The sequence below is a fragment of the Pseudoliparis swirei genome, chromosome 4 (assembly GCF_029220125.1).
Source record: "Pseudoliparis swirei isolate HS2019 ecotype Mariana Trench chromosome 4, NWPU_hadal_v1, whole genome shotgun sequence".
Taxonomy (NCBI): domain Eukaryota; kingdom Metazoa; phylum Chordata; class Actinopteri; order Perciformes; family Liparidae; genus Pseudoliparis; species Pseudoliparis swirei.
In genome coordinates, this window is record NC_079391.1 from 30,801,850 (window position 1) to 30,827,596 (window position 25,747).

A 25,747-nucleotide genomic window follows, 5' to 3' on the forward strand; every position below is an offset into this window, starting at 1 on the left:
TTAAACTGGAAGAAAAGAAAAGAAGTATCTCCTGATTGAAATGATTGGGTTGGACATTAAGCATTTTTTTTGCCTATTCATTGTTCTACTTTTTTACCTTCGCATTGAAAATGCGGAAGGTTATGTTTTGATCGCCGTGTATTTATTTATTTGTATGCGTGTTACTCGCATAACTAAAAAAGTATTAAACCGAATCGCATGAAATTTGGTGGGATGATTGGTTTTTATCCGGGGACCATTTGATTAGATTTTGGGATCGATCGGGTCAAAGGTCAATGTCATGAAAAGGTCAAAATCTTCTTTTTACCATAGCGCGGTCAATTTTTATCCAATTGGCATGCAACTAATGCCAACATGTTCATAATTCAATGCCCAATCTTGTGATATGCGAAGGTATGCACTCTACCAAGTGCCCGTTCTAGTTTCTGAATGTTTAACCCTTGTGTTGCCTTAGGGTCATTTTGACCCGAATCAATATTACACCCTCCCCCCGCCTTAGGATTAATTTGACCCCATTCAATGTTTAATGTCGGTGTTCTTTCGGGAGTCAACAAACAAACATAAAGTGCCTCACACTTAAACTTGGAAAACAATATTAATTCTAATAATTTTCTGGAGGTTTTAATTACTGGCGTCAAATTGAACCCAAAGGGTAAAATATGTTAGTAAATATAAAGGTAACAGGAGGGTGAAACATTGAATCGGGTCAAAATGACCCAAAGGCGGGGGGAGGGTGTAATATTGAGTCGGGTCAAAATGACCCTAAGGCAACACAAGGGTTAAATATGTCCAAATGTGGAGTTTGACCCACAATTTAACGCAATGTTTTCACTTTCTCACAGATTAAAATGAGATCTCTGCTGACTTTATTGTATCTATAAATAATCTCCCCAGGGTTCGTCCCAGAGATATACTGTTTTGGATGGATCAAATGAAGACAATATAGCCATTTGGTTTAAATTATTTATGATTTCTCTCGGACATAAAGCAGGATGTGGACATAATCACTCACAGGATCTGTCCCTTGGAAACGGAAGTGAACGTAACATTGAGGTCACACGGAAATAAGTCAAGCTCGGTCTTATCATGATTTGCAAGTCCCTAAAAAATTTTTTTTTTTGATCTGACTAAAAGATTTATTAAATATGGCTAAGTGCTATTGTAACGATTAAATTAAGCTATTATAGCAAGTTGTACCAAGTTGATTGAAACACTCGGAGAGAAATATCCTTTTTTTGAACACGCTAATGGGACTTGATGCGCCATCATTCCATTGTACAAGGAAGTAATAGAAGTTCTCTGAGGGAAGGAGGCCATCATAAACCCCTGCTGACATGCTAAGCTATTTTTATGTCCCTCTCCAATTGCACAGCATGGGCTTTCCAATCCAGTTCTGAAAAAAAAAATGTGGAAAGAAAATGACTTATTACCCCAAATATGAAGAGAGAGAGAGACAAAGAGGGAAAGAGAGGACAGTCTTGATTTAAAAAAAGGAACCTTTATGATGGGAATTCAATAGGAACCGAGTTTAAACTTTGAAAAATGAAATAAATGAGAAATGGGATGACACGTGAGGGATGAAAAACCAAGAACACAATTAGAAGCAATCAAATGAGGGTTCCAGTTCTTCTCTCATTCTGTCGATCTGTGTTGCTGCTCCACTTCTCCGGGGAAGATAAGTCCTTGGCGTGGTGAGCTCTTCCCCGGGGGCAGACCTCGGCCGAGGAGGATGGGCGGAGGGGGTCTCGAGCTCCAAAAGAGTGATGGGAGGTGGTGGAAAAGGGTCGAAGCCGGGCAACAGGCAGCCCCCCCCCCCCCCCGGCTCTGCAGGGACATCCAATTCCCCGTGTGTCCGTGGCGAGATGTGCCCTGAATATCACCTGAGGAGATCGCCGCTCACTCTCCATGTCCGGACTCCCAAGAGACCTCACTGTCATGCAAAAAAAAAGAAAACTCAGGCCAAATACTCAAGATATTCATTTTTAAAACGACGTGTTTCCAAAAATAAGAGTCGGAATAAAAGCAAACAGGCCGCCATGATCCCTTTTTGTCAGTTATCAATGTGGTGCAGGGTTCAGGGACATCGTAGAAAAGCATTTTGGTTTCAAAAAACGCTTTACTAATAAAAACAGTTTTCAGTTTTTCAGCAGCAAGTACCTAAAAAAAAGAAAAGGTCTTGATGTGACTAAAAGATTTATTAAATATGGCCGAGTGCTATTGTAATGATTAAATTAAGCTATTATAGCAAGTTGTACCAAGTTGATTGAGACTAATTAGTATTCTGAGCCCATTAGTATTCTAAGTATTCTGAGCCAATGAGAAGCCCCTACAAGTGGAAATAATAATGTTTTTTTTTTTTTTAAAGCAAGGATTTTTAGTTCAGGTCAATGCATACATTTTTTTTAAATGCTCCTCATTAAATCAGTACGGTTGACTCTAAAAATAATTCACAAAATTGTTACAAATGTGTTCTCTGGTTTGACACAGCTGCGCTAAGTTTAGCTTGATTTGGGATTTAGGTTTAAATGGCATCTCGTCATGTGACGTTTGGGGGACTAGTTACGTCTTAACGAAACTCGTCCCGGCGAACTCCCTCTGAAAACAATACGAACAAAATAGCTTCACACGCTGCTCTGAGCATTTCTTTACCAAAACAAATACAGACCAATAAATCTAATGTCTATAGAGGAATGTATAAATATAAAAGTGGACCCCAAACTCACTTACTGGCCTCAATCTCCCACCACTACCCTTCACACCGTAACAGCATCAGGGTGAGAACCAAACGGAAGAGCCTGAACACATCAGGCTTCCTCCGTTATGACGGGCCCAGGAGCTGCATGACAAACCAATCAGCTCATTGGCGCCTGAAGAGAAAACGAGGGGGAGGGAGAGAGAAGGAAAGGCGGGAAACGGGCCTAGGGCGTGGAACAAAGGATGGAGTTGGGGAGGGTAAGAACATTATTACACGTGCACACCCCGGTACAGTAGGTGGCGGTATGCATGTTTGTAATTTGGTTGCGATCCGCCATTTAAACCCTAAAGAAGAAGAAGAAGAAGAAAGAAAGAAAGGCAGGAGGGGAGAAAGCACATACAGTAACCGGTACCTTTTTATTCATTATCTTGGTTAAGATAATAAACACGTGGTTACGGTCGTGGTCTTCATGTCTTCAAGAAAACCAGCGTTGCTTGTGGGAAGCGTCAGAGTTCAGATGTTTTGGTGACACACACAACCATCACAATCTCCAGATTGGCCATCGCCATTTTGGATTTCGGCCGTCGCCATCTTGGTTTTTGGCCGTCGCCATCTTGGTTTTTTTTTGCAACCAGAAGTGACGGGAGAAACTGTTGCAGTTTAGCTGAAAAATGATTGAAACTAGCGATTGAAAACATAAACTTTTGTTTACACGGTGGTAATAAATCCTGTGAGAAGTTGCGTAATTTCTTAATCAAAGACTTCCAATGCAATAATTGTTGTTGCGTCCAAAACAGTTGCCCCTGACGACCATTAAACATAAGGCCGGTTTAGAGCACATCCACATCTGCTTCAACAAACCACTTACATTCAATTCAAACATTTATAAAAGTTAGTTTGTTTCAAAGTTAACGCCTTCTTTTGTGTTTCATTTCTACCGCATTTAATACAGTGTTACGTTCAAAAAAGAAGAAAGTGTATGGAATGTATTTATTTATATTTATTGTGTATCTATTCATCTATATTGCTGTTTAAAAATTGTATTTTTGCTTGTCACATACAAACCAGCTTCGACATTTAAAGTCAACGTGATACCCATCTGGTGCACCTGCGAGGTGTGAATTGATCCGTTAAGTCGATGTGGCAGGTTATGCCTGAAGAGATCAGCAGAAAAAGACCCCCCCCCCCCACACACACACACACACACACACACACACACAGTAATCTCTGGAGGCAAACGCAGTGCCAACCAAAGCGGCAATCAAGCGATGTTCATCTCTCTGCTGAAAGTTAAGATGGGAAAGACTTTCTTTTTTTAAAATGTATTACATAATTATTTTTTTTGAAGTCAGGAAATGTTCAAACTGAAGACACGATCGTTGAACCGTGAATTGCGGTCATGCTGCAATTAAGAGAGCAGAAGGTGGCTGGAGGGGAGAACGGTTCACATGCATGCAGAGCGTTGGCAATACCACGAGAAGCTCACACACACACACACACACACACACAATGTCTCCTAATGCCCTCTATGATGAAAACAATACCACAGATGTCTCCCGCGCCCTGATGATTGCTGCAAGTGGTCACTTTCAAGCTGAGAAACAAATGTTGCCCGGGTCACTGAATCCCGAAGGTCATGTGATGCATCATTCACCCCCCCCTCTTCCTCCCCCCCCACCCCTGCTTTTTTGCCTTTGAGGCAATCTGTCTCCGAGTTCCCCGACTGTAACTCTTTTGTCAGATTTCTATGACGACCCTCTTTCACCCTCTTGTCAAGAATACATTAATGGGAATATTTCGAAATTTTCTGGTAGGATTTTTCCCTGAATTTAATTAAGACGATAACCGTGTGCAATCAGTCAGATAATAAGGGCGAGGTATTTCTTTCACACTGAATTTGAATCTGAATGCGCTTCACTGGAGCATTTTACACCGATGTGCTCTTTGATACACGGTGTTCCTGCTTTTTAAAAGAGGAAATAAGGTGCATACTGACATTCTAACTACCAGCTGCTCAGACCAATACAGAAAATGATTATGAGAGCAATAACTAGAACTTCCTGAGGTACCGGCATGTATTGACTAAAGTATATGGTTGATGCTGCATTTTGTCCGTGCTATCAGAGAGAAAGAAAAAACACACACCTCTGGCCCTGTTGGCCTTGAACGATTTAGTTTGATGAGGAAATACAAACAGGAAATGCAGTCAGAATGTCAATTTGGATTTAAATCAACAACTCAGGCATTTGCCGGCTCCACCTAAAGCAAACCTACAATGAATAATGCGCTGAATTCATGTACCACCCACGTCATCCTGAGCCAGGACGTGAAGGGCCATCTCTAAGGACGCCATGTGATGGTGTTTATAGTCCACATGGACGAGGAGGTGGCGGTGAATGGATGGAACGAACACAGGACTTTAACTTGGGACACCGATGCCCGTGTGAAGCCATTCAACATGGACTTCATTTTGTCGGGGTAACAAAATCATCACTCAACCGTTAGTATACATTCGATAAAATGTTCCCTGCAATGTTATTTCTGCATTATCTTAATTTGACAAAATTACGTGTAAAAAGTATGTGAAAAATTACGTGTAAAAAGTATGTGGAAAATTACGTGTAAAAAGTACATGACAAAGCTACGTGAAAACAGTACATGACAAAAGTACGTGAACAAATTACGTGACAAAAGTACATGACAAAATTACGTGAAAAAAGTATGTGGAAAATTACGTGTAAAAAGTACATGACAAAGCTACGTGAAAAGAGTACATGACAAAAGTATGTGACAAAAGTATGTTAATAAAGTATGTGACTATGTGACAAAAGAACGTGAAAAAATAAGTGAACAAATTCCGCGAAAAAAGTATTTGACTATGTGACAAAATGACTTGAAAAAATGACGTGAAAACAGTACATGACAAAAGTACGTGAAAGAATTACGTGACAAAAGTACGTGAAAAGATTCCGTGAAAAAAGTAAGTTGAAAAAAAGTACGTGATGAAAGTACGTGGTTAAAAGATCGCTGTTTATCGGCCACATGCACCTCCACTCAGGAGGGCTTCTGCGGTCTTTGAAACTTCCTCGTTGGCGATTAAGGAAGTTAAAGAAGTCTACTGATGACAGCGTTTTGTTGTTGTTGTAGGTAAGGTATTGCTAATGCTGGATGAGACCAGCCCGGACTTATTTTCCGTTTAAAGACGACCCACGAGTTCTCGGGGTATCTGACTAGTGGCTCGTAAGGTAATTACTTTAAAAATACTTTTTAATTTGAATGACTCCTTCTCTCAGAAAGCAAGTTATTTGTCACTGTGTCCTCCAAAGTGACTCTCGAGTGCTTCGCTGATTTGACACTTACTGTGGTCCTTCTGGTGAAAAGTATTAAGTACTCTGTTCTCTGTAATTATAGATATGAACTTTCAATTATTGTACACCATGAAGCAGGATGTTTCGCTTCGGCTTTGCACAACCAAAACAGTTATGCCTTCTTGGTTGGTAACCATTGGATTAATAATGTGTTTTTCTCTCCCTGGAAAGTGCTTTCCTCTGTTGATTATTCTCTGTGTAAACCGGAGAAGCAATGAAGAAAGGGGAGAAGCAGTAACTATAAAAGAAAGAAGCTGTGAAGGGAACGGATCAACAGAAGACACACCGACCTGAAAGGACTCTCTGAACCTCAGCATGCTTTGTTTTTACACCATAGCATTATTGTTTTGTTTTAAAATCATGTATTTCGCCTTGAAACATGCTAAAGAGATTACAGAGAGACATACAGAGCAGCTTCTTTTACAAAAATCCCACCGATGATCAGGTCCCTTCTTTCTGTTTCAAATGAGTCATTCACTAATCTCTCTATTTCTAGAGTACTGCGTCTCACTGTGTTGCGGTATTAGTCACGCCTTTCTGCTCCAATCCAGATTATCCAGGATACAGTCGCCAGGAATTCAACTGGATGCAACAAATGAGCCATATTACACAGCATGGCATTGTTTTGTTTTTTTTGACAATTATAGAACCAACAAATTCTTACAGTTTTTCATCTTTTTTTGCCAATTCCAAAATCACGAGCCGTTCTTCTTCTTCTTCTTCTTCTTCTTCTTCTTCTTCTTCTTGAATCCTTCACCCATCCTTTCGGATCCCGTGGGCCTATCGATCATAATCTCCTATCTTGTCCCACGGCTGAATCCAAACGGTGATTAAGCCCCCAGGCGATAGATCAATCCGCCTTTATAGTTTGAGTTTGACAGTTCATTCTTGACACTGGAAAAAGTAGTTTCACAAAAAATAAAATCACCTAAGGCTCCGCAAGCTTCTTCTTTTTTTTCTCTATTAAAACTCGGAAGCTCCAGCAGTCACGAAAGCTGCAGAATACTATGATTAATGTGTATTCTATGCCGCGAAATGTTGATAGAATGATGTCGCCAGCAACATTATATTATTGTAGTATTTGATAATTTTTGAAAAATGGTCATGTTTTGATTCTAAAAATCTGTATATGCAAATTGACTCGTAAAACAAAGTGAAAAACTGCAATATTTACATGGAAATATGTAAAAATGTTGTGAAACAGAAAAATAAAGTTGCAGAAAATGTAATTATTTCTAAACAAACTGCATTCATATGGCACCTTTCCCCTCTTAGGGACCACTTAGCAAGCCATCCACATTCATACTGACTGCTCTTCTAATTAGGGGTTGACCGCCCTCCCTCCAGAGCCACGACCACTCCTATCTGATTATATGTATCATGGACTAGTCATGGATAAGGATATTATTAAGTAATTAATGGTAGTTTCAATAACATTAAAAGCCAACGCCGCTTTAATCACAAGGCTGATCCTCGATGTAATTTATTCTCCCAACGTCAGAACGATCACGTTTAATTTGACACCATTCCCCGCAATCACTGCCAGTGGAGGAGCTTCTGTTCCTCTGTATGGAGTTTCTAAATATATCAGCTGCTACAGCTGTTTCTGTGAATGACCTAAAAACAGCCCCCACCCCCCCAAAAAAAGCCTTTTTCTGCCAAATCCCCTCTCCGTGTTTGCCAATAGATCAGCCACGGCAAATTGATCGGAGTATGGAGGAACTCTGGGTGATGGCATCTGTGGAAAAAAAGCGGAATATTATTGAAATTCCACCTTTGATTCATCCGCCGCCCTGTGTGAGACACCGGTACCTGGGCATTACGGAGCGGATCATTCCTGGCATTTCATCGAGCATGTGGTAAGAAGTGCTCTAGATTTGTGGACGGTATAAACGAGTGGCTGCACAGCTCAATGATTTAATAGTGCGGGGCAGTTCTCTATCAACAGAGGAACAATATACTATCCCCCCCCCCCTCTGACACGGACATAACATATTTAACTTTGAGAGAAAGATAGCTTTTATGTAACTGTATAATAATGCAGTTATTGAGAAACGTTAAACAGCAGTTTTAAAATAAATGAATATCAAGGCGGAGATGGATAAAATAAATGAATCCTACATATATTTCACAAGAAATCAACTCGGGGGTGAAATTCCCAGAGAATGAGGCAATCAAGGTTTGGCTCCCCAAAAAAAAAAGGTCCCGCACAGACCGCCTCAAGCTCTATTTCTGTGCGTAAGCAAGTGTGTGTGAACGTGCATGAACCTAAAATGTATGTTGCATCTCGGCGCACGTGCACACACACACACACAGTCGGGGGTTGTGTGCGCGGCTCCTGCACACACACACACACACACACACACACACTGCCGGCGGGCATACACGATCCCTGCATTTCAAGGATTCGACACCTGTGTGTCAAGAGTTGAGTCACAGCTCCACTCTTAACAAGATATCCACGACGCGGAGAGGGAAGGGAGATGTGCGAGAGAAAATATGTCTTTGTTTTTGTTTTGTTTTTTGTCTTCCGGGTCACTCGCTTTCAATGTTGTCAGCCGATTGAATGGCCGTCAGTGGTGAATGCCGTGTGTCGTTAGAAGGGGCACGCTTCGCATGTTCGTAGGTTCAGGAGGCCGTTTCCATCCATTCACACGCCTCATCGCCCGTATACGAAAACAACGAGACTGTCATGATCTGGAGTTTGTGTCTAGTTTTGTGTTGTTTAGAAGTCCTTGTGTCGTCTGTCTCCCTGTGATTGTCTGCCCTGTTCCTGATTGTTTCCTTCTGTGTGATTGCTGGTCCCGCCCTCATTGTGTCCACCTGTGTCTCGTTGTCCAATCCTCTCACCTTGCCTGTGTATGTAAACCCTGTTTGTCTCATTCCCATTGTGGCTTCGTACTGTTTGTCGTCCTGTTCTGGTTTGTTGGAGTAAAGATTGGTTTTTGCAGTATTGTCGGCGTTTGGGTCCTCTCTCGCTGCGACAACCGTGACCACACATGACAGAACGAAGCCACCAATAATGGACCCAGCCTTCAAACCCCAGATTATGGACTCTGCAAGATCCAGTTTCTGCAGTTTCCGCTGCACGGTTCCTGCCTGGCCAGCTTATGCTGATGTACTTCTTGAGGAGATGTGGGAGTCCCTCCGGGCCCTGCAGTCAGTGTTGGCGGTTCCTGTCCCTGATGTTCCGGTTCCAGTCCCCGGTGTTCCGTCACCGGCTCCAGCCCCCGAGGTTCCAGTCGCCGGAGTTCCATCACCGGTTCCAGTCCACGATGTTCCGGTTCGAGTCCCCGGTGTTCTGTCACCGGCTCCGGTCCACGATGTTCTGGTTCCAGTCCCCGGTGTTCCGTCACCGGCTCCGGTCCACGATGTTCTGGTTCCAGTCCCCGGTGTTCCGTCACCGGCTCCGGTCCACGATGTTCTGGTTCCAGTCCCCGGTGTTCCGCCTCCAGCCCCCGATATTCCAGCCCCCGAGGTTCCAGTCCCCGGAGTTCCATCACCGGTTCCAGTCCACGATGTTCCGGTTCCAGTCCCCGGTGTTCCGTCACCGGTTCCAGTCCCCGATGTTCCGGTTCCAGTCCCCGGTGTTCCGTCACCGGTTCCAGTCCACGATGTTCCGGTTCCGGTCCCCGGAGTTCCGCCGCCGCCTCCAGCCCCCGATGTTCTGGTTCTAGTCCCCGGTGTTCCGTCGCCGGTTCCAGCCCCCGATGTTCCGGTCCCCGGTGTTCCGTCGCCGGCTCCTGTCCCCGGTGTTCCGCCTCCGTTCCGCCCGGCCCCGGTTCTCCCCATCCCGCCTCCGTCCCGGTCAGTCACAGTTCCCCGGGTTCCGTCCCGTCCATCCCCGGTTCCCCGTGAACCGTCCCGTCCAGCCCCGGTTCCCCATGTCTCGTCGCCTGGTCCCACAGAGCCCCCATCCCCAGACCCCGGTACCCCTGGGACTTCCTCTCCTGAGCCCGGTCCCCTAGCTCCCCGCTCATGTCCTCCGGCCCGCCCTCCAGAGCGCGCCCCTCAGCCTGGTTATTGTCCTGCGGCCCGCCCCCCGGACTGCTTCTGCAGCCTTGGACCCTCCTCCGGCTCCCCTCCACCCACCCTTGTGGAACGCTTGGCCGTCTGGAATTCGTCCCTTGAGGGGGGGGTACTGTCATGATCTGGAGTTTGTGTCTAGTTTTGTGTTGTTTAGAAGTCCTTGTGTCGTCTGTCTCCCTGTGATTGTCTGCCCTGTTCCTGATTATTTCCTTCTGTGTGATTGCTGGTCCCGCCCTCATTGTGTCCACCTGTGTCTCGTTGTCCAATCCTCTCACCTTGCCTGTGTATGTAAACCCTGTTTGTCTCATTCCCATTGTGGCTTCGTACTGTTTGGTCCGCGTGTTTGTCGTCCTGTTCTGGTTTGTTGGAGTAAAGATTGGTTTTTGCAGTATTGTCGGCGTTTGGGTCCTCTCTCGCTGCGACAACCGTGACCACACATGACAGAGACAGAGTTAAACGTCGGCCCGTTAGTGTCCGTGGTGATTATGCCGGGAGCAAAAGGAGGAAGTCGGGTGACGTAATGTAACAAGGGAGGATGTCGGGGTGGATGGATGGGTCAAGCTAACGCAGGACTGCCGTGCGCAAGCTAACGTGAGTGACAAACGTGTGATAACTTGCGCTTACTTTGACAGAGCATTCATTTATCATTAAACTACTTTATATGTAAAGGTATATTCGCATAATGTCGCCGATAATGAAGTCACTCTCCCTTTGTGTGTGTGTTGTTGGCATCGTTAGCTCAACACCGTTAGCTCAACATGGCTGCCGGCCCCGCGGAGTCACGGAGACCCAATCCCTTAAACATAGAAGCACCTTTTTAATATAAGCAGGTCACCAACACATGATTAAACACATTTCACTGATATCCAACCAATACTTATAACTTTATGCTCTGAGCGTCCCACTAAACACACACCAGCTAACGTGGATGTGCAGCACGCAACAGGCAGGTATTAATTCTCTTTTACTCAAGCCAGCATGTCTCAAGAGTCTTCTGTTCACCGATGAGCTCTGGGTATTCCCATGGCAACAATTTGCCAGCGAAATATAAACTATCCCCCAACTTAAGTACATCAAATCGTACACAAGCCTCTTTTCTGGTTCACTCACTTGATCCGTTTCCCGGCTGCTCTCCCAGGATCGGAGCGCCATATGTTACGCAGATGTGTGTCGTTCCCTCTCGAGCTTTAGCGTCATCTGCTCCCTTTGGTTAATCGAAAGGTGGCGAAGCTGTTATTCATCATCGCAAAATCTTCTGAAGTATTGAGTCACAGAGCGCTCGCTGCTTTTGGGGAAAGAAACAAAACAATGTGACAGCAGCTTTATGGTCGAATAACTTAAAGAGAGGAAATTGGTTCACTCCATCACAAATAACATGCATTCATTGGATCTCCTCTGATACATTTAGGATATGGATGTTCCTCTACACTTGAGGGTATGTTGGTGGATAACAATCACATTAGGATACTGGCTGCTTATGTTATATTCATGAACTAGCTGAAATTAATATAAAGTTAGCATTTTTTTTAGGATGTAGCCGCATAAATAACACTCATCATTTCGTGCAAAGAGATTAATATGCCGATTTCATTTTAATTTGACATTCTCTGAATGGAAAGTCTGAATAATTGGTAGTAAACAAAAATGACAATAAATGTCTGTTGATCCGTTAATGGAGAAACTTCCTGATTTACTCGAATTTTTGGTCTGTTTATATTCAGCCAGTTTTCTGAAAAGTCGTCAGACTTTTTATTGTCAATGTCTCTGTGTTCCCAGATCTCAGCAATTATTCTCGTGAATGTGTGTGACCATAACTAGCAGAAATAATTGACCAAGCTGACCACATAGTGTGGTGTGTCCTCCAGATAGTTGAAACAAATACAGTGGATACGGTGACTGATCAACTGCTCACGTACAGAATAATGTCTGTTCATTTTGGGTCTTTTTAATACACAACATATGCTTTCCGTGCGTCCACCTGAGGCTGGTGCTGGGCGCACATAAATATCGTGGCATGAGAAAAGAAAGCAATGTTCTCTCAACGTCAAACCTACGGCACACGGGAAAAGTCTGTCACGATCCGGAGTCTTGCTTCCTGTCTTATTTTGAAGTCGATGTATCTTGTGTCCTCTATTTCCCTGCACTTCCTGTCCCTGATAGTTTCATTCTCTTCACCTGCCCTCAGCCACTCTCGTTAGTGTCTCCGTACACCTGTTTTCCCCCCTGTATATTTGACCTGTCGGTCCCTTGTCTGCTGTTGGATTGTTGTCTTTAGTTCCGTCTCCCTGAGTCTCTTTGTTCCCGTCTGGATTACCGTCTTTGTACCTGCCGCTGACCTGAGTTTTTTGTGTTGGCCCTTTTGTCTCAGTAAAGAGTGAGTTTTGGTTTCATTGACCTGGAGTCCTGTCTTGTCCCTCTGCTCTGGAGCTCTTGCCTCACTCGATCCGTGACCCCCGCGGTTGACGGTCGCCCTCGGCTCGTCGAAGCTGATGACACCGACATATGATCTATTTAGATATGTAAGGTCTGCGATTTCCGACACGTCTGACCTTCGCGAGACAAAAATCTTTTGATTGAAAGCCAATGAAAACGAGTACATTCGGATGAAACCCGAGAGCAACGCGTGCCTTGCTTCTATACTCGCCATAAGAGAGATTACTACGTTCATCAGGCGATCTCACCAAGGTCTCCGTATGATAATAACCACTGTGAGCCCTCTCGAATTCCCTTTAGATTCTGTAGAACGAATTAATGAGGATTCACTCAAATGAATGGACCGGAAAAGCACGTTTCGGAACTCTCTGGAGTATGTATGGAAAATAAAATACTATTTTATCTACAGGGTGGTGTTTATCCATCAAGAAATATTCATATTTTACACCATTTCACTTGGCGGAGACCTCGGGTAGTTACTTAGTGGAAGAAGGTATCTGTAAATATCAAATGAGGGAAGTTCTCACAAACAGATTTGAGTGGATTTTTTATTTGTTTATATCAAGTGTAATTTGAAACCGCCTCAAGGCCCGAGAGGTTGCCCGACTGTTGAATAAAACGATTTTCATTCAATGTCGACTATAAATAGGTCTTCAAACGCTCGTAGGCGGCCCGAAAAAAGTCAGACCTGTGTTCTTTTTTGTTAAGATGGGTCCGATATTTTATTTTTATGCAGATTACACAACGGTGTGAGCTGCATCGACGGCATAAGGAACGCCGATGAACTTTGACCCACAGCGCTACCGTGGAAAGTGTCTTCGGCCTCGTAAATCTCGGGAGCTCCCTCTTCGGAAGGATAATCCTTTTTCAGGTGTGGGGAGATTTCGCTTATTACCCTCTTGAGTAGTGGAACTAGCATCAGCCTGCAAGCACTTCCAAAGGGCATTGGCACAGACCCGAAGAGACACTTCAAAATCGATCGCGAAATAGCAGGTTTATAATTATTATTGGTTTGAATGTATAAATGTGGTGTTGTCATTGTTATTTACTTCTTTACCCAGGGTTCGTACGGTCATGGAAAACCTGGAAAAGTCATGGAATTTTAAAATGGTCATTTCCAGGTCTGGAAAAGTCATGGAAAAAACTTAAATCATAAAAGTTTTGGAAAATTCATGTTGTTATAATCACATGTTCATTTACACCGAGTTTGAAATAATTAATATGTTTTTTAAAGAAAGACGCTCAAAATATAAGCCGGCGTACGCTCTCAATACGCAGCATTTTCTAAATTGTTCATGTTTATACCGAGATTTCATTTTGTTCATGGAAATTTGGTTTAAAGTCATGGAAAAGTCATGGAAAAGTCATGGAAATCCATTGGTCAAAATGTGTAAGAACCCTGTTTACCACTTCAAGCAGTTTTTTTTTCTCCAGGAGATGCGCCGAAAGCATTTCAAGTGCATTGACACGGCGATGAGGTACTGAAATTAATTGGAAAAAGTATCTGCTTGCAGATCCGCAAAACAAAGTGCTTATCTCCGTTAGGATTTATCATAAATGCCCTCTTTATCCAATGTGTAGATGTAAGGGGGGGTAGTATGATGATGACAAATCCATTACGTGACTACGGTTTAGCATGAAATAATATTGTTCAGAACCGGCATCACTGCCTTTTTCAATTCAACGCTCCATCACAACGCCATCAGAGCTCAGACTTTACAGACTCGGTGTCTGGGAGAAACAATTGTGCCTGTACTCATGAGTTTTAAGAGGATTCGTGCCCGTCGTATGATGCAGATACTCGAACGGCATTTAGTCTGCGTCATGCGTAATTGAGGTATTTCCACGTTTTCTCTGTTCCCTCTCTCACAGCTTCATTTTTGTGTTTGTTTTTTAGCTCATGACTGCTCATACTTGTTAGCTTGTGTGTGTGTGTTAATGTTTTCTCAGTTTTTCAGGCCAGCCGGAGGGAGAAAGAGCCACAGCTGACCACAGTGACGTAATTCGCGCTCAGCGGCCTGACCGACGCCACACACACACACACACACACACATGGCCTCGCTCACCTATACCCACATCGCCACGGGGGGAATGGATCGTGTGTGTGTGTGTGTGTGTCTCTGTGTGTAATGAGAGAGACAGACTGAGTAACCTATGCTTGCCAGTTGCAGCTGTGGCCCGGAGCATTTCAGCGACAGACATTTTCACATCTTATTCAAAAAATATCCCCTAGAAGATTTTAATGCTTTAAAATATTAACTAGTGGGGGGGGGGAAAAGAAGAAGTAATTCATTCAATGACCATATTACTTAATAGGATGTTTCATATTCATAAGAGGCTTGGAAATGCTTCAGGAGCACGTCTTAAAGGAACGGCGTAGCATTTAGGAAGACTTGTTGGCAGAGATGGATTTTAATATTAGGAAGTATATTTTCCTTAGGGAGGGGCTGGGACTTTATGTGTTTATTATTCTGGATACTTTCTCCACATTTTCCATTAAAGCGATTGGAAATCCAACCGAATCACAAAAACTGTAATATGAAACGATGAAACAGTTATCATTCCGGGTAATACAGAGAATATTTAAATTTTTTAAATCTGATTTCAAAGCTGCTCTGCCCATTAAAAATCACGGCGCTCTGGATATCCAACACGGCGACATAATGACCCGGTTGCTACGCCTCTCTGATGCTGACCTGCTGACGGCTTTATTACGCTGCTCATATCGCTCCGAGCAACGCTCCAGCTCGCCTCTCCACCTACCCCACATACACACACACACACATACACACCAGCACCACTGCCATTTCACCAGCAATCAAATGACAACTTGGACAAACTGTAGAGAAAGTAAAAGAAAAAAGAACAAAAAACGATCTCGTGATTTTCACATAAATGCTTCTGATTGCACGGCTGGGCGCTAGCTAACAGCGGCGCGGCGGCGGGTTGGCTGATTGAATCACCCGGGCCGCCCGGAGTGTTCCACGGAGGTGGAGGTGGTCGAGCGGACGAGGCCGCGGGAACGCTTGCATAACGTATCCGGTCATCGCCTCGGTGACACCGACGCGTTTCAGTGCCGCGGTTCCCACGATTTGTTCAGCTAGCCGATATTTTTCTCCGCGTATCGTAGTTTTTTTTTTGCAGCTGCCTTGATGTGTTCCGTCGGCTCAGTAAAAAGCGGACATATGGTTCCGCTCCGTCGTGCGGTCCCACGGGGTCAGTTTATTAAAAGTCATGTAATAAAAAATATATATATTTCCAGGCCTGAAAAAGTCCTCGAAAAAAATTTAATTCCAAAAGTTTTGGGAAAGTCATGGTAGTTTGTTATATTATTGTTCATTTACGCAGTTTTGATTTAAAGAATATGAATATTTATTCTTTTAATCAAACTATTGTGTCTCATTTGAGGTTATACCCGGGTATACACCACGATTTTATAATACGTTTGGTCCAGAAAATGTGGTTTAAAGGCCTGAAGACCTATTGGTCAACTTGTGAATGAACCCTGCTTAATTGAGAGCTTCAGTTTAAAAAATAAAGTGCCCGTTCAGCCGGGTCAGTCGCAATGAATAACCGAGGTATAAATGACACAGCGAAAACACAATCCAGTTTCAGCTTTTCAGAGGCCGGAGAGTTGCTGATGGACTCTCTCCGAAGCCATTAAAGGCCATAAAGAGAGATTTACTGTCGCTGCACAGGTGACAAACTAAAAAGACTGTCCTACAAAAGCTTGGAACCGTTCCACCAGCACGTGGACATCATTATCTTATTCTGAAACCGAAAGAGGCGGCAAAGCTCGGCGCGCATAAGAATTTTTGCAGACGAGTAAAAAAAAAAATGTTTGGGGACGTACGCTGAGTCGATTTTTATATGGCGGCGAGGAGAGTGAGACGAGAAGGTTGATGATAACCACTCTCCGTTTGGCTCGCACGGTAAATATGAAGCTTGGAGGTAGAATGAAGACGGGAAAATAAAAAGTCACAGTGTAAATAGGCAATCCTGATGCTTTAGATTTCACACAGGACGAGCTGCAACGTGTTCAATAGTCAGCTTTTAAACCACGAGCGAGCTGTTCCACCAAAGCCCCACAGGAAGAGCGCCGGGTTTGAATCCAATTTGGAAGTGGAATTAACGACTATGTCCCGTTAATGCCACTGGGACAAAAATAACTTGGGTTTTTTTTCGTTCCATTATCCGAACCGCATATCCGATCCCGGCTGGGTTCGCCATTGACGGGTCACTAGTGTGTCGCGGGGCACATCCACAGACAGGCAGCCAGTCGACCCTGGCCTGCGGGCAATCTAGAGTCCAATTAACTGCAGGAAGCCGGAGAACCCAGGAGGGAACCATCGGAGAACATGCAAACTCCACACAGAAGGAACCAAACCCAGGCCCCTCTTTCCTTTGAGGTGACGGAGCTAGCCACCAGCAGCGAAACATTTTCCAGGTCCGTACGGTCATGGAAAATTCCAGGCCTGGAAAAGTTCTTGGGGGGGGGGGGGGGGAATCCCCAAAGTTTTGGAAAAGTCATGGAAATGTGTTATATTCATATTGTGCATTCACGCTGAGTTTTAAATAATGAATATGCTTTTAAAAGAACGACGCTCAAAATATAAGCCGGCTCTTTGATACTCGCACATTTTTCGCGTTGCAAGTGAACGCACCTTAACTGAAAAGAGATAAATGTTAATTCTTTTAATCAAACTATTGTCTCTCATTCATTCGTGTCATTTAAGGTTAGATACTGTATGCTTTGGAATTCTCATTTTTAGTTTGAATACGACCCTTTCTCACTTTTTCACGTATATGCACCGAGATTTCACAAAATGTTTGGTGATGGACATTTTAGAGAGGTTTTTGTACTAAAAGCACTCTAACTTTGTTCTGCTTCACTTTTTCAATGTCAAACTTTGCAGGGAGAATGTTAACATATTGTAATATGATTTGTGAGAGTTTTAAACCTTTCAACTGCCTCATTCCAAACATATAAATCATCCTGAAAGTGCTTTTTTTCAATTCGGACCTGACATTTTAATATTTTTTCTGTGTGCCATCTTCATTTACTCTTACTCAGTCACATATATACTGATATTTACACATCTGAATAAAAGAAAAAAATGTGTAAAAAGGTACAAATGTAAAAATGATTCAAATAGCCCTAGTGGTTGCAGAGATACAGCCTTTTTAGTTTGGGTATGCACTTTTCAGAGCAGAGGCCTAAAAAAAGCTTATTTCTTAAAAGGTTAAAGTCGAGGAAAAGTCCTGGAAATCCATCAACATGTATGTGACCCCTGACTTGAGTAGCAGTCATTTACATCAGTCACTCCTCAAAGTTGTAAAATGCCCGAGCAGCTGAATCGCGACTCATGTTCACGTAGTGTTCTTGCACTACGGCCCGTATAGATTTGGAAAGTCGGCAGAAGGTCCAGGCAACATTTTGGTTTCACGGCCCAGCGCTGCGCCCCGTTCTCTTTAAACGTCCAATGGGATCCGAGTGTTCCCAGACCGTGTGTGCTGAGCTAAGCTAACCTGCAGCTGCTCGTCGTTGCTTCGCAAAGAACACAGACGGGAGAAAAGTGCCGATCTTCTAATCTCACACTCTCTCCCGACGGGGGGGGGGGGGGGCAAATAAGTCCACCTCCACCTTTTATGCATGTTCACTCCCAGCTTTGCAGCATTTTCTCCGTTTTTTTTCTTTTCGGTTGCACTTTTCAAAGTATGCCAAGCACATCCAAAAGATTTTAAGGTAAAGTGAAAAACAGAGAGTGAGCGCCGAAGCAAAAAGGGACAATCCCCTGAGATCTCGGTAAGAAAAGAAAGAGGTGGATGATGGAGGCAGAGAGAGAGAGAGATTGCCTCCAGCCTCGGCACAGAGGAGGATCAAAGGTTTGTGCTCTGCATCTCAATGGACATCCGGTCACCAATACTGATGAGCCATTCACAGGCTGTATATATCTTATGGGTAAACAAGTGGTCATTGTATGGAAATGAAGGGACGCGTGCGGCTCCACGTCGATACCTGCAGCGTTGCCACTGGAGGAACGCTCAACGTCAGGAATGTAAAGAAAGCCAAATCGACCGAATATAAAGATGGACCAAAGAAAAATGCATTTAGCGTCATCATATTGCCGTGTGACTGTTCCTGTGCTACTTAAAGCGAACCCGACGCTCAATTTAAGCCGCTGCAGTAGCGGGGGTAGGTTCTGGAAGGCGGTGCAGAGGCGATCGCGTCGTCCGCACACTGACCTCAAGACAGTTTGGCAAACTGACCGTCGCAACAACAACAACAAAACCGGAACATTGGCAATTTTTTTCAATTTGACTTTGGGCTTGAGTTGAGGAAATTGTGAATTTTGAAGCCAGTTTGTCAGCCACCACCGTCCAGTGTGTTCAGCGTTACTTTTTAAAGGAGTAGGCTGAAACATAAAAAAAGGAGGACACATAACTGTGGCGTACAAACGTGATAGATATTTATTTTACAGAAGGAGAGGTGTTTAAGAAGCGTGAGCTCCTTTTTATGTGATAAGAAAATACCCGGTACTCGGTAAGTCGGTACTTACTTAATTAATTAATTTCCGGAGAATTTACACAAATCATTTTGTTTTCCACAACGATGTCTTGCAAATATCGGCAGAAAGAAGCGGGAGCGCTTCTATTTTGAAATAGAAACAGAAAGAATCTAGTAGGAAATACACATTTACTTTTCCCCCCCCCATGTCTGTGACACGTTACCGATCCAGACATCGAAGCTGTCGTGAGGTCGCTGCTACGACGTCGCTTTACAGTCCAAAATTAAATTTACAGACTATTTTTGCAGCGAAGGTAACGTGGACGAACTCGGCGAGACTTCGAATCTCTAGAAGAGACGAACGAACCCAGGACTTTCACCGGGAGAACCTCTGTTCGTGTCCCGCGGGAAACATAATACTCATAAAAGCGGCTTGGTGCCACTGACCGAGCCTCGCTGTTTGTCTTTTCATCCGTGACCTTCCACCCTAATACTTCAACGATCAGGGGATTCTTCTTGATACACTCATCTTATTAATAAATAATAAATATCTTCGTGCAACGTGTTCCACAAAGACACGTCTTCCTGGGTTATGAATCTTTCATGTGGAGGATGAACATAGATCCAATATGAACCGTTAAAGAGATATTTCGTTGAGTTTTCTTTTATTTAATACCTTCCCTGATTATCTGGTGACATAAAAACAAGGAAATCCTTTTTGTTCCTGTTTCCCTGTCGATGTCATACCACCACTGGACGACGATATCTTTCACAATTTTTAATCCGAGACAAAAGGCCATGTTCATTTCACACTGTGAATGATTCAGAAAAAATGGACAACAAATTCAAACAAGAGAAATTAAAAGAAAAGTCATAAATAAAACAAACAAAAAAACACATTTCGTCGGAGAGCTTCGGCGTCTACTTGAATCAGGACCTATATTGTGTCTACATCCACGTCTATAATGGCGTAATCATGTTGGACAATTGAGGTGTATTCTCTAAACACCTACAGCGATTAAAAATTTTGACATTATCTCCCATTATGATGCGTTTGGCCGTCACAGATGGTTGTAAATCCTCCGGTGAAACGCTCGCGACCTCCGGTGGGATTCTGCCCCTTTTAACTCGAGAGCCTATTAATCGTCGGCAATTATCCCTTGCGAGCGCGGCCGTCTGTCAGAAGTATCTCTTCCTCTTCCCACGCGGATAGAAATGCCACCGTGGTAAAGGTTGACTGCGACGTTCACTATTTATTACACAGTCGGGCTCGTACGGTCCGAATGTTTTCCCCGTCGCGGGTTCAAAAGAAACATGGCGGCTCCACCGCGACCCCTCCCAGTTTCTCGAAGGGCAACTTTTCTTTTGTACAGGACAATTCGTGAAGACGGCGCCTTGTATTCTGAAGCTTCTATTCACGAAAATATAACTAAATAATGAAGACATTTTGTAAACTCGCTTGTTTGATTACTCTGTGTCTTTAAAGTGTGCTGTTCTGTAACAATGGGGGGGGGGGGGGGGGCGGTTCCCTCGGTGCATTCATTACATTACATTATTACATGTCATTTAGCAGACGCTTTTATCCAAAGCGACTTACAATAAGTGCATTTCAACCTAGAGTACAAACTAAGAACAAACAAATAAACAGTAAGTAACATTTCCACAAGTCGAACTACAAAAAAAAGTACCATAAGTGCTATCTATCTAAGTGTGAATCTTGCTAAATCTGTTTTCCAGATATATATAAAAGCGGAAAGATGTTTTGAGTCTCGGACGGAAAGAAGAGTTGATTCCTGTCTGCTGTGGTCCTGATGTCAGTGGCCACTGAGGAGCCAGGACAGCAAACAAACAGTCTTTATGATTAGCTCGTTGTGCAGGCGGAGGTTGGTTGTTGGCGCTGTTGCAGAGCGTGCGGACGGTGTGGGTGTGCGGGTGGCGTGCCCGTGACGGGGCCAGACCATATCCGCGCCCCCGCGGGGCCCCCGCAACAGCACCAGACCAGCAGCGGAGCGAGCAGCCACAGTAGATGAGGAGGCGGAGGAGGCGGGGGAGGGGTGAGGTGCTGGAGGCTGGGCTGAAGACAGGTCGGATGAGGATAGCGAGCTGCAGCCTGGAGGGGATGGCCTTAGTGGGGATGGCAGGAGGAGAGAGACCAGCCAGGAGGAGTTGCAGTAGTCAGAGTGGATCAGAGACTCGCCGCCTTCTGAGTAAGAAGGGTGTATAAAGAGATGTTGGCGAAGGGATGTTGTCGTGCATTGTGCAGCATGGCTGGCCAGAGCAGCGGTCAGGTCGCCCTCACAGTTGGTTTCAGAGCACCCCGGTGGGTGTGGCACAGGTCTCCTGAAGGTGATAGGAGCTGTTGAAGTCGGTAGTCAGGAGTGTGAGGGTGTCAGCCTTTCCCTGGGCAGTTCCCTGGGGATGATCTCTGAGGTTGATCTTCAGGTGGTGATCAGACATCACTGAGAGAGTGAGATCTGAGATGTAGATGATTGAGGAGGGCCAAAGAAGTTTGAAGATCAGTTGAGCATGATCAGTTGGGTGTCATCGAGAGAACTTCATAGGGAGAATGACAGAGACGAGTGTAGAGAGTGCAGAGAGAGGAGAGGACATTGACTGAGGAGAGATTGAGGAAAGGGACAAGAGGCTCAGGGAGACAGACCTCCCCTCCAAAAGCAGTAGAGAAAGGTCTTAAGAAGAATAGAAGAGAAAAGAGTTCAAAATCTTTAGTGCAAATTCTTCAAGAAACCCCAAAAAGTACAGAAACGAAGACCGACGCGGAGGGAAATCATAAGGCGACAGTTATAAATATATCAAAAATAGTCATTAGAGAACTATCTTTGTTACAAAAAGGGTACAAAAGTTTTGTCCTGCACCAGCGAGAGGGACATGTTCTTCAGTTCCTCGGCCGATTTCACCGCCTTGTATCCCAGCTGGTGGAGCACCTTGTGACACACGGTCTGCGTGTACTCGACCATGTCGTGAGACAGTTTGAGGCGCCAGCTCTCGGCGTTCGCCGCCGAGTCCCTCACCGTGCCGAACTTGTGTTTGGCCGAGGGCTCGCTGCTTCCCCTGGTGTTGGCGTGTATCCAGTCTTCCACGTTTCTATCCAAAGGCAACCCCAGGAAGTCGTAGATCTCCTTGGTCTTGAGGAGCGGGTTCCTGGCCAAATCCTCGTAGCGCACCAACATGTATTTCCCTTTCAGCCAATAGGGGTGGCTGAGACCGGTGGACACGGAGCTGAGGAAGTCCTCACAAACCACCGTGAGCTGACTCGAGTCCAGATTGTAGGGACGTCGCCCCGTCGCCCTCCAGATCCGCCACAGGCGATACGTGTCCCTGAACGTCTCGATGCGCGACGACAGGATGCCCCGCGGGTCCCGGACCAGCTGGATCACCTTGATGTTCAGCCGCGGGTCCTCCACCAAGGCGCGCAGGTCTCCGATCTCCGGCACCCGGACGACCTTGATGGCCACGTGGCGCTTCTCGCGGCACGCCTCCGTCGCCGAGGTCATGTTCAGGGCGGCGCACTTCTTCACGCAGTCCCCTTCCTCGACGTCGGCGTCGGCCGGGCCGAAGGCGTCGCACACGGGCTGCTGGCACAGCGCCCGGCTGGCGCCGCGGCGGAACAGCCGGTCCGTGGTGTGGTTGGCGGGCGTGGGTTTGATGTAGCTCTCCAGGAAGTAGAGGTCGCAGCCGTACAGGCTGCGCAGGAGGTCCCGGCTGGCGCCCAGCATCACGCGGCGGTCGGCGGCGTTGCGGCTGTGCGACAGGCGCGGGATCAGCGTGGTCTGGACGTGGTACAGCGGCTCGAACAGGTAGAACACCTCCTGGTGCTGGTTGAGCAGCTGGCCCACGAAGGAGGAGCCGCTGCGGGTGGTGGCCAGCACCAGGATGTGCGTCTTGCGCGTGGCGTTGACAGAGAAGTACGGGTAGTCGTCGCAGCCCGCCCGCTCAAAGGGGGGTTCGGTCTCCTGGCCCCCGAGACCACAGTTCTGGGGGCTGGGCAACGGGCACAGCTGGAAAGGCTTGGAGGTGAGCGTCCGGATGGCCGTGTACTGGATGGCGATGGAGGCCAAGGCCAGTAGAATCACTGCCTTCCAGGAACATTGCATGGCTGAACCTCTTCATTTAGACACAGCGGCCCACGCCAGCTCCTCCCTGTGAACAAAACACGTCTCTTTTTATTCCGTGGAAATGAGCGCATTCGTTATTTCATTCGGCCCTCTGGGGGGTCACACAGTTCTCGAACGTCTTACTCGATTGTTTCCATCCCTCCCGGTCCTGAAACGACGCTTGGACACAGCGCAGCGGAGAGAGAGAGGACCGTTACCGCGTAATCTCATTGGAATATGCCAATTAAGGGGCGGGGCCACGTGAAATGTGATTGATTTTTAGAATCGAGGGGGTGAGTCACCAGCGGGTTGAATATGAAGGCGGTAATTTATTTATGATTCCAGGGGACAAAACTGATTTTCATTCACTTTCGGGCACTCGCGTTGAAGATGGTACTGTATGCAGAAGAAGAAGAAGAAGAAGAAGAAGAAGAAGAAGAAGAAGAAGACGAGCAGCCCTTAATAGAGATCGCTGTGGCCCACGAGTCGGAGGGTGACTTCATCATTCAATTTGTCTCCCGTCGCGCCTTCATTTGCCACAGCCTAATTTTTGGAAATTGATAAAGAGGAGCGCTCTAACTTTTGGTTCCTGTCCAATCGGCTCCCACCGACTGCCAACAAGCCGACAGCAGTCCGACACACGACAACAGGCTGGACACCGTATCTAAAAATGGAAGAATTCTTCTTTTCTCTTTTTTTTTCTTCCAATGCTTCTCCGTCAATATTACATTGAATGTTCTGCTCGTCTCTCCAGTAGCATGCTTTTACGGGTTAAAAAACCCCAAGCGCATAACATATAATCATTATTAGAGGCGCCGATTACTTGAAGTACACGATCCCACAGCCTGTGCTGCAGTAGCACCCCATACATCCAGCCTCTGGCTGTCTCCTCCAACATGTCTGCGTCTAACTCAAGGACCTTGTTTGGCCTGATTGGAGCGCCGGGGCCCCGCGCCGTGGCCCACTTGTTCATCAAGGGGAACAAAACGCCACAAACAAATAGTTTAAAAGCGTCCAATGTCACGTCAAGGGGAAACGATGCTGCAAGTGTAGAGTTCGGGTTTTGTTTTTGTTTTAAGGAGTGAGAATACTATTTTAGATATCCCCCCCCCCCGAAACAACACTTTAGTGTCACACGCCTTGATGCTCACCATCGTCATCGTCACTTCCGAAGAGCACGCACGAGGAGACGCGTGAGGTCCGGAGAGAAGCGACGCATCCGGGGGTATCTCCTCTGACTCCAACGCGGCGTGGATCGAGGCTATCGTAAATAACATCTGAGGAGAGAAGAAGAAGAAGAAGAAGAAGAAGAAGAAGAAAATATATTAATAAAATACACAGACCGTTTTTTTTTTGAAAGCAGATTCACAATCTAAATTCTCCTCCTACTCTTGTTGGTGTGAAGAGGGGCTGGAGGGGGGGGGGTGATGATTATGGCTTTACAACACCAAATACTGACAGCAACTCGTGCTGAGAGAGAGAGAGAGAGAGAGAGACGCCGTTCTTCTCATCCCCCAAATTATAGTGAAATAAAAGCAAAAGCAAAGCCCTCTCTGTTGCTGCTGCTGCGGCGGGTGTGTGTGTCTGTGTGTGTGTGTGTGTGTGGGGGGGGGGGGGACACCGGCTTCGGCTTCCCGAGCAGGAGGTCTATCTCCCGGCGACGCAGATCCCCCCCCCCCCCCCCCCGCAAATAAAACGCATCGCGCAAAGTGTTATAAGCACGATGTAAGACAAATAAATAATAAAAACAGCCCCCCTCCCCTCCTCCTCCTCCCCGCGTGAATGTGATGGAGCACGCCGATGATGGAGCGGATGCGTCGCGGTGATCCCGCTGTACCTTGGTGGTGGAGGTGGTGGAGGAGGAGGTGGTGTTCTCATGGTGCGCTGCTGCGTCCACGGAGCGCGGCGGGGTTTGTTTTGGTGGGGTTTTTTCGCGGGTGGAGGGATGGAGGTGAGGAGAGGAGGGGGGGTCGGGGGGGTGGTCTTCTTCTTTTTTTAAGTCCTCAAACGTTTTTCCACCTCTCCGGTTGGAGAGAATAAATGCGCCTGGCGGAGCCGTATTTTCCCATGTACCGGAGGGCGCGAGTCGGTTTGAAGTTGAAACGCTTCTTCTTTTTCTTCTTCTTCTTCCTCTTCTTTTTTCTTTTTTTTTTTGGTGGAGCTTCGGACGCCAAAATCAAAAGAGGAGAAAACAAATAGAGATTATATATAAAAAAATACAAAATAAAAAGTGGTGGACACACGCTGGAGCCGGTGGTGTTATTGTCGAGCAGCCGGTCGGAGAGGAGGAGGAGGAGGAAGAGGAGGAATAGAAATAGGCGACAGCAGGGCTCCCCTTTTTAAAATGATGCGCAGAGGCTGAGAGTGTGTGAGGTAGAGCGACAGCTAAACAAGGACCGACTGTCTGGACCAGCACAGGCTCCTCCCCCTTCTCTCTCTCTCTCTCTCTCTCTCTCTCTCTCTCTCTCTCTCTCTCTCTCTGAGTTACAACAGCCAGCATGCTTCTGCAGTCAGTGGTTCAGAATAGTGTATCACACACACACACACACACACACACACACACACACACACACACCTTTATGTGCACAGCAACAGGTTATCT

The 25,747-nt window shown here is 45.6% G+C and overlaps 1 protein-coding gene across 3 annotated transcripts; it reads right to left on the reverse strand.

The window, feature by feature from the left end:
• Positions 1-988: 988 nt before the first annotated feature.
• chst1 (carbohydrate (keratan sulfate Gal-6) sulfotransferase 1) lies at positions 989-25,470 on the reverse strand. 3 transcript variants are annotated; one of them, XR_008831512.1, is made up of 3 exons: positions 24,983-25,470; positions 24,297-24,422; positions 989-1,393 (listed from the first exon to the last, which is right to left on the reverse strand). XR_008831512.1 is itself a non-coding variant. In XM_056413444.1 (3 exons), the coding sequence occupies exon 3, from the start codon at positions 23,143-23,145 to the stop codon at positions 21,874-21,876; it is 1,272 nt and encodes a 423-aa protein (XP_056269419.1). In that variant the 5' UTR covers positions 23,146-23,191; positions 24,297-24,422; positions 24,983-25,470; the 3' UTR covers positions 21,753-21,873. The 3 variants fall into 3 exon arrangements, 1 of the variants encoding a protein (XP_056269419.1); XR_008831511.1 differs by lacking the exon at positions 989-1,393 and adding an exon at positions 2,277-2,918; XM_056413444.1 differs by lacking the exon at positions 989-1,393 and adding an exon at positions 21,753-23,191.
• Between the last annotated feature and the right edge of the window lie 277 nt (positions 25,471-25,747).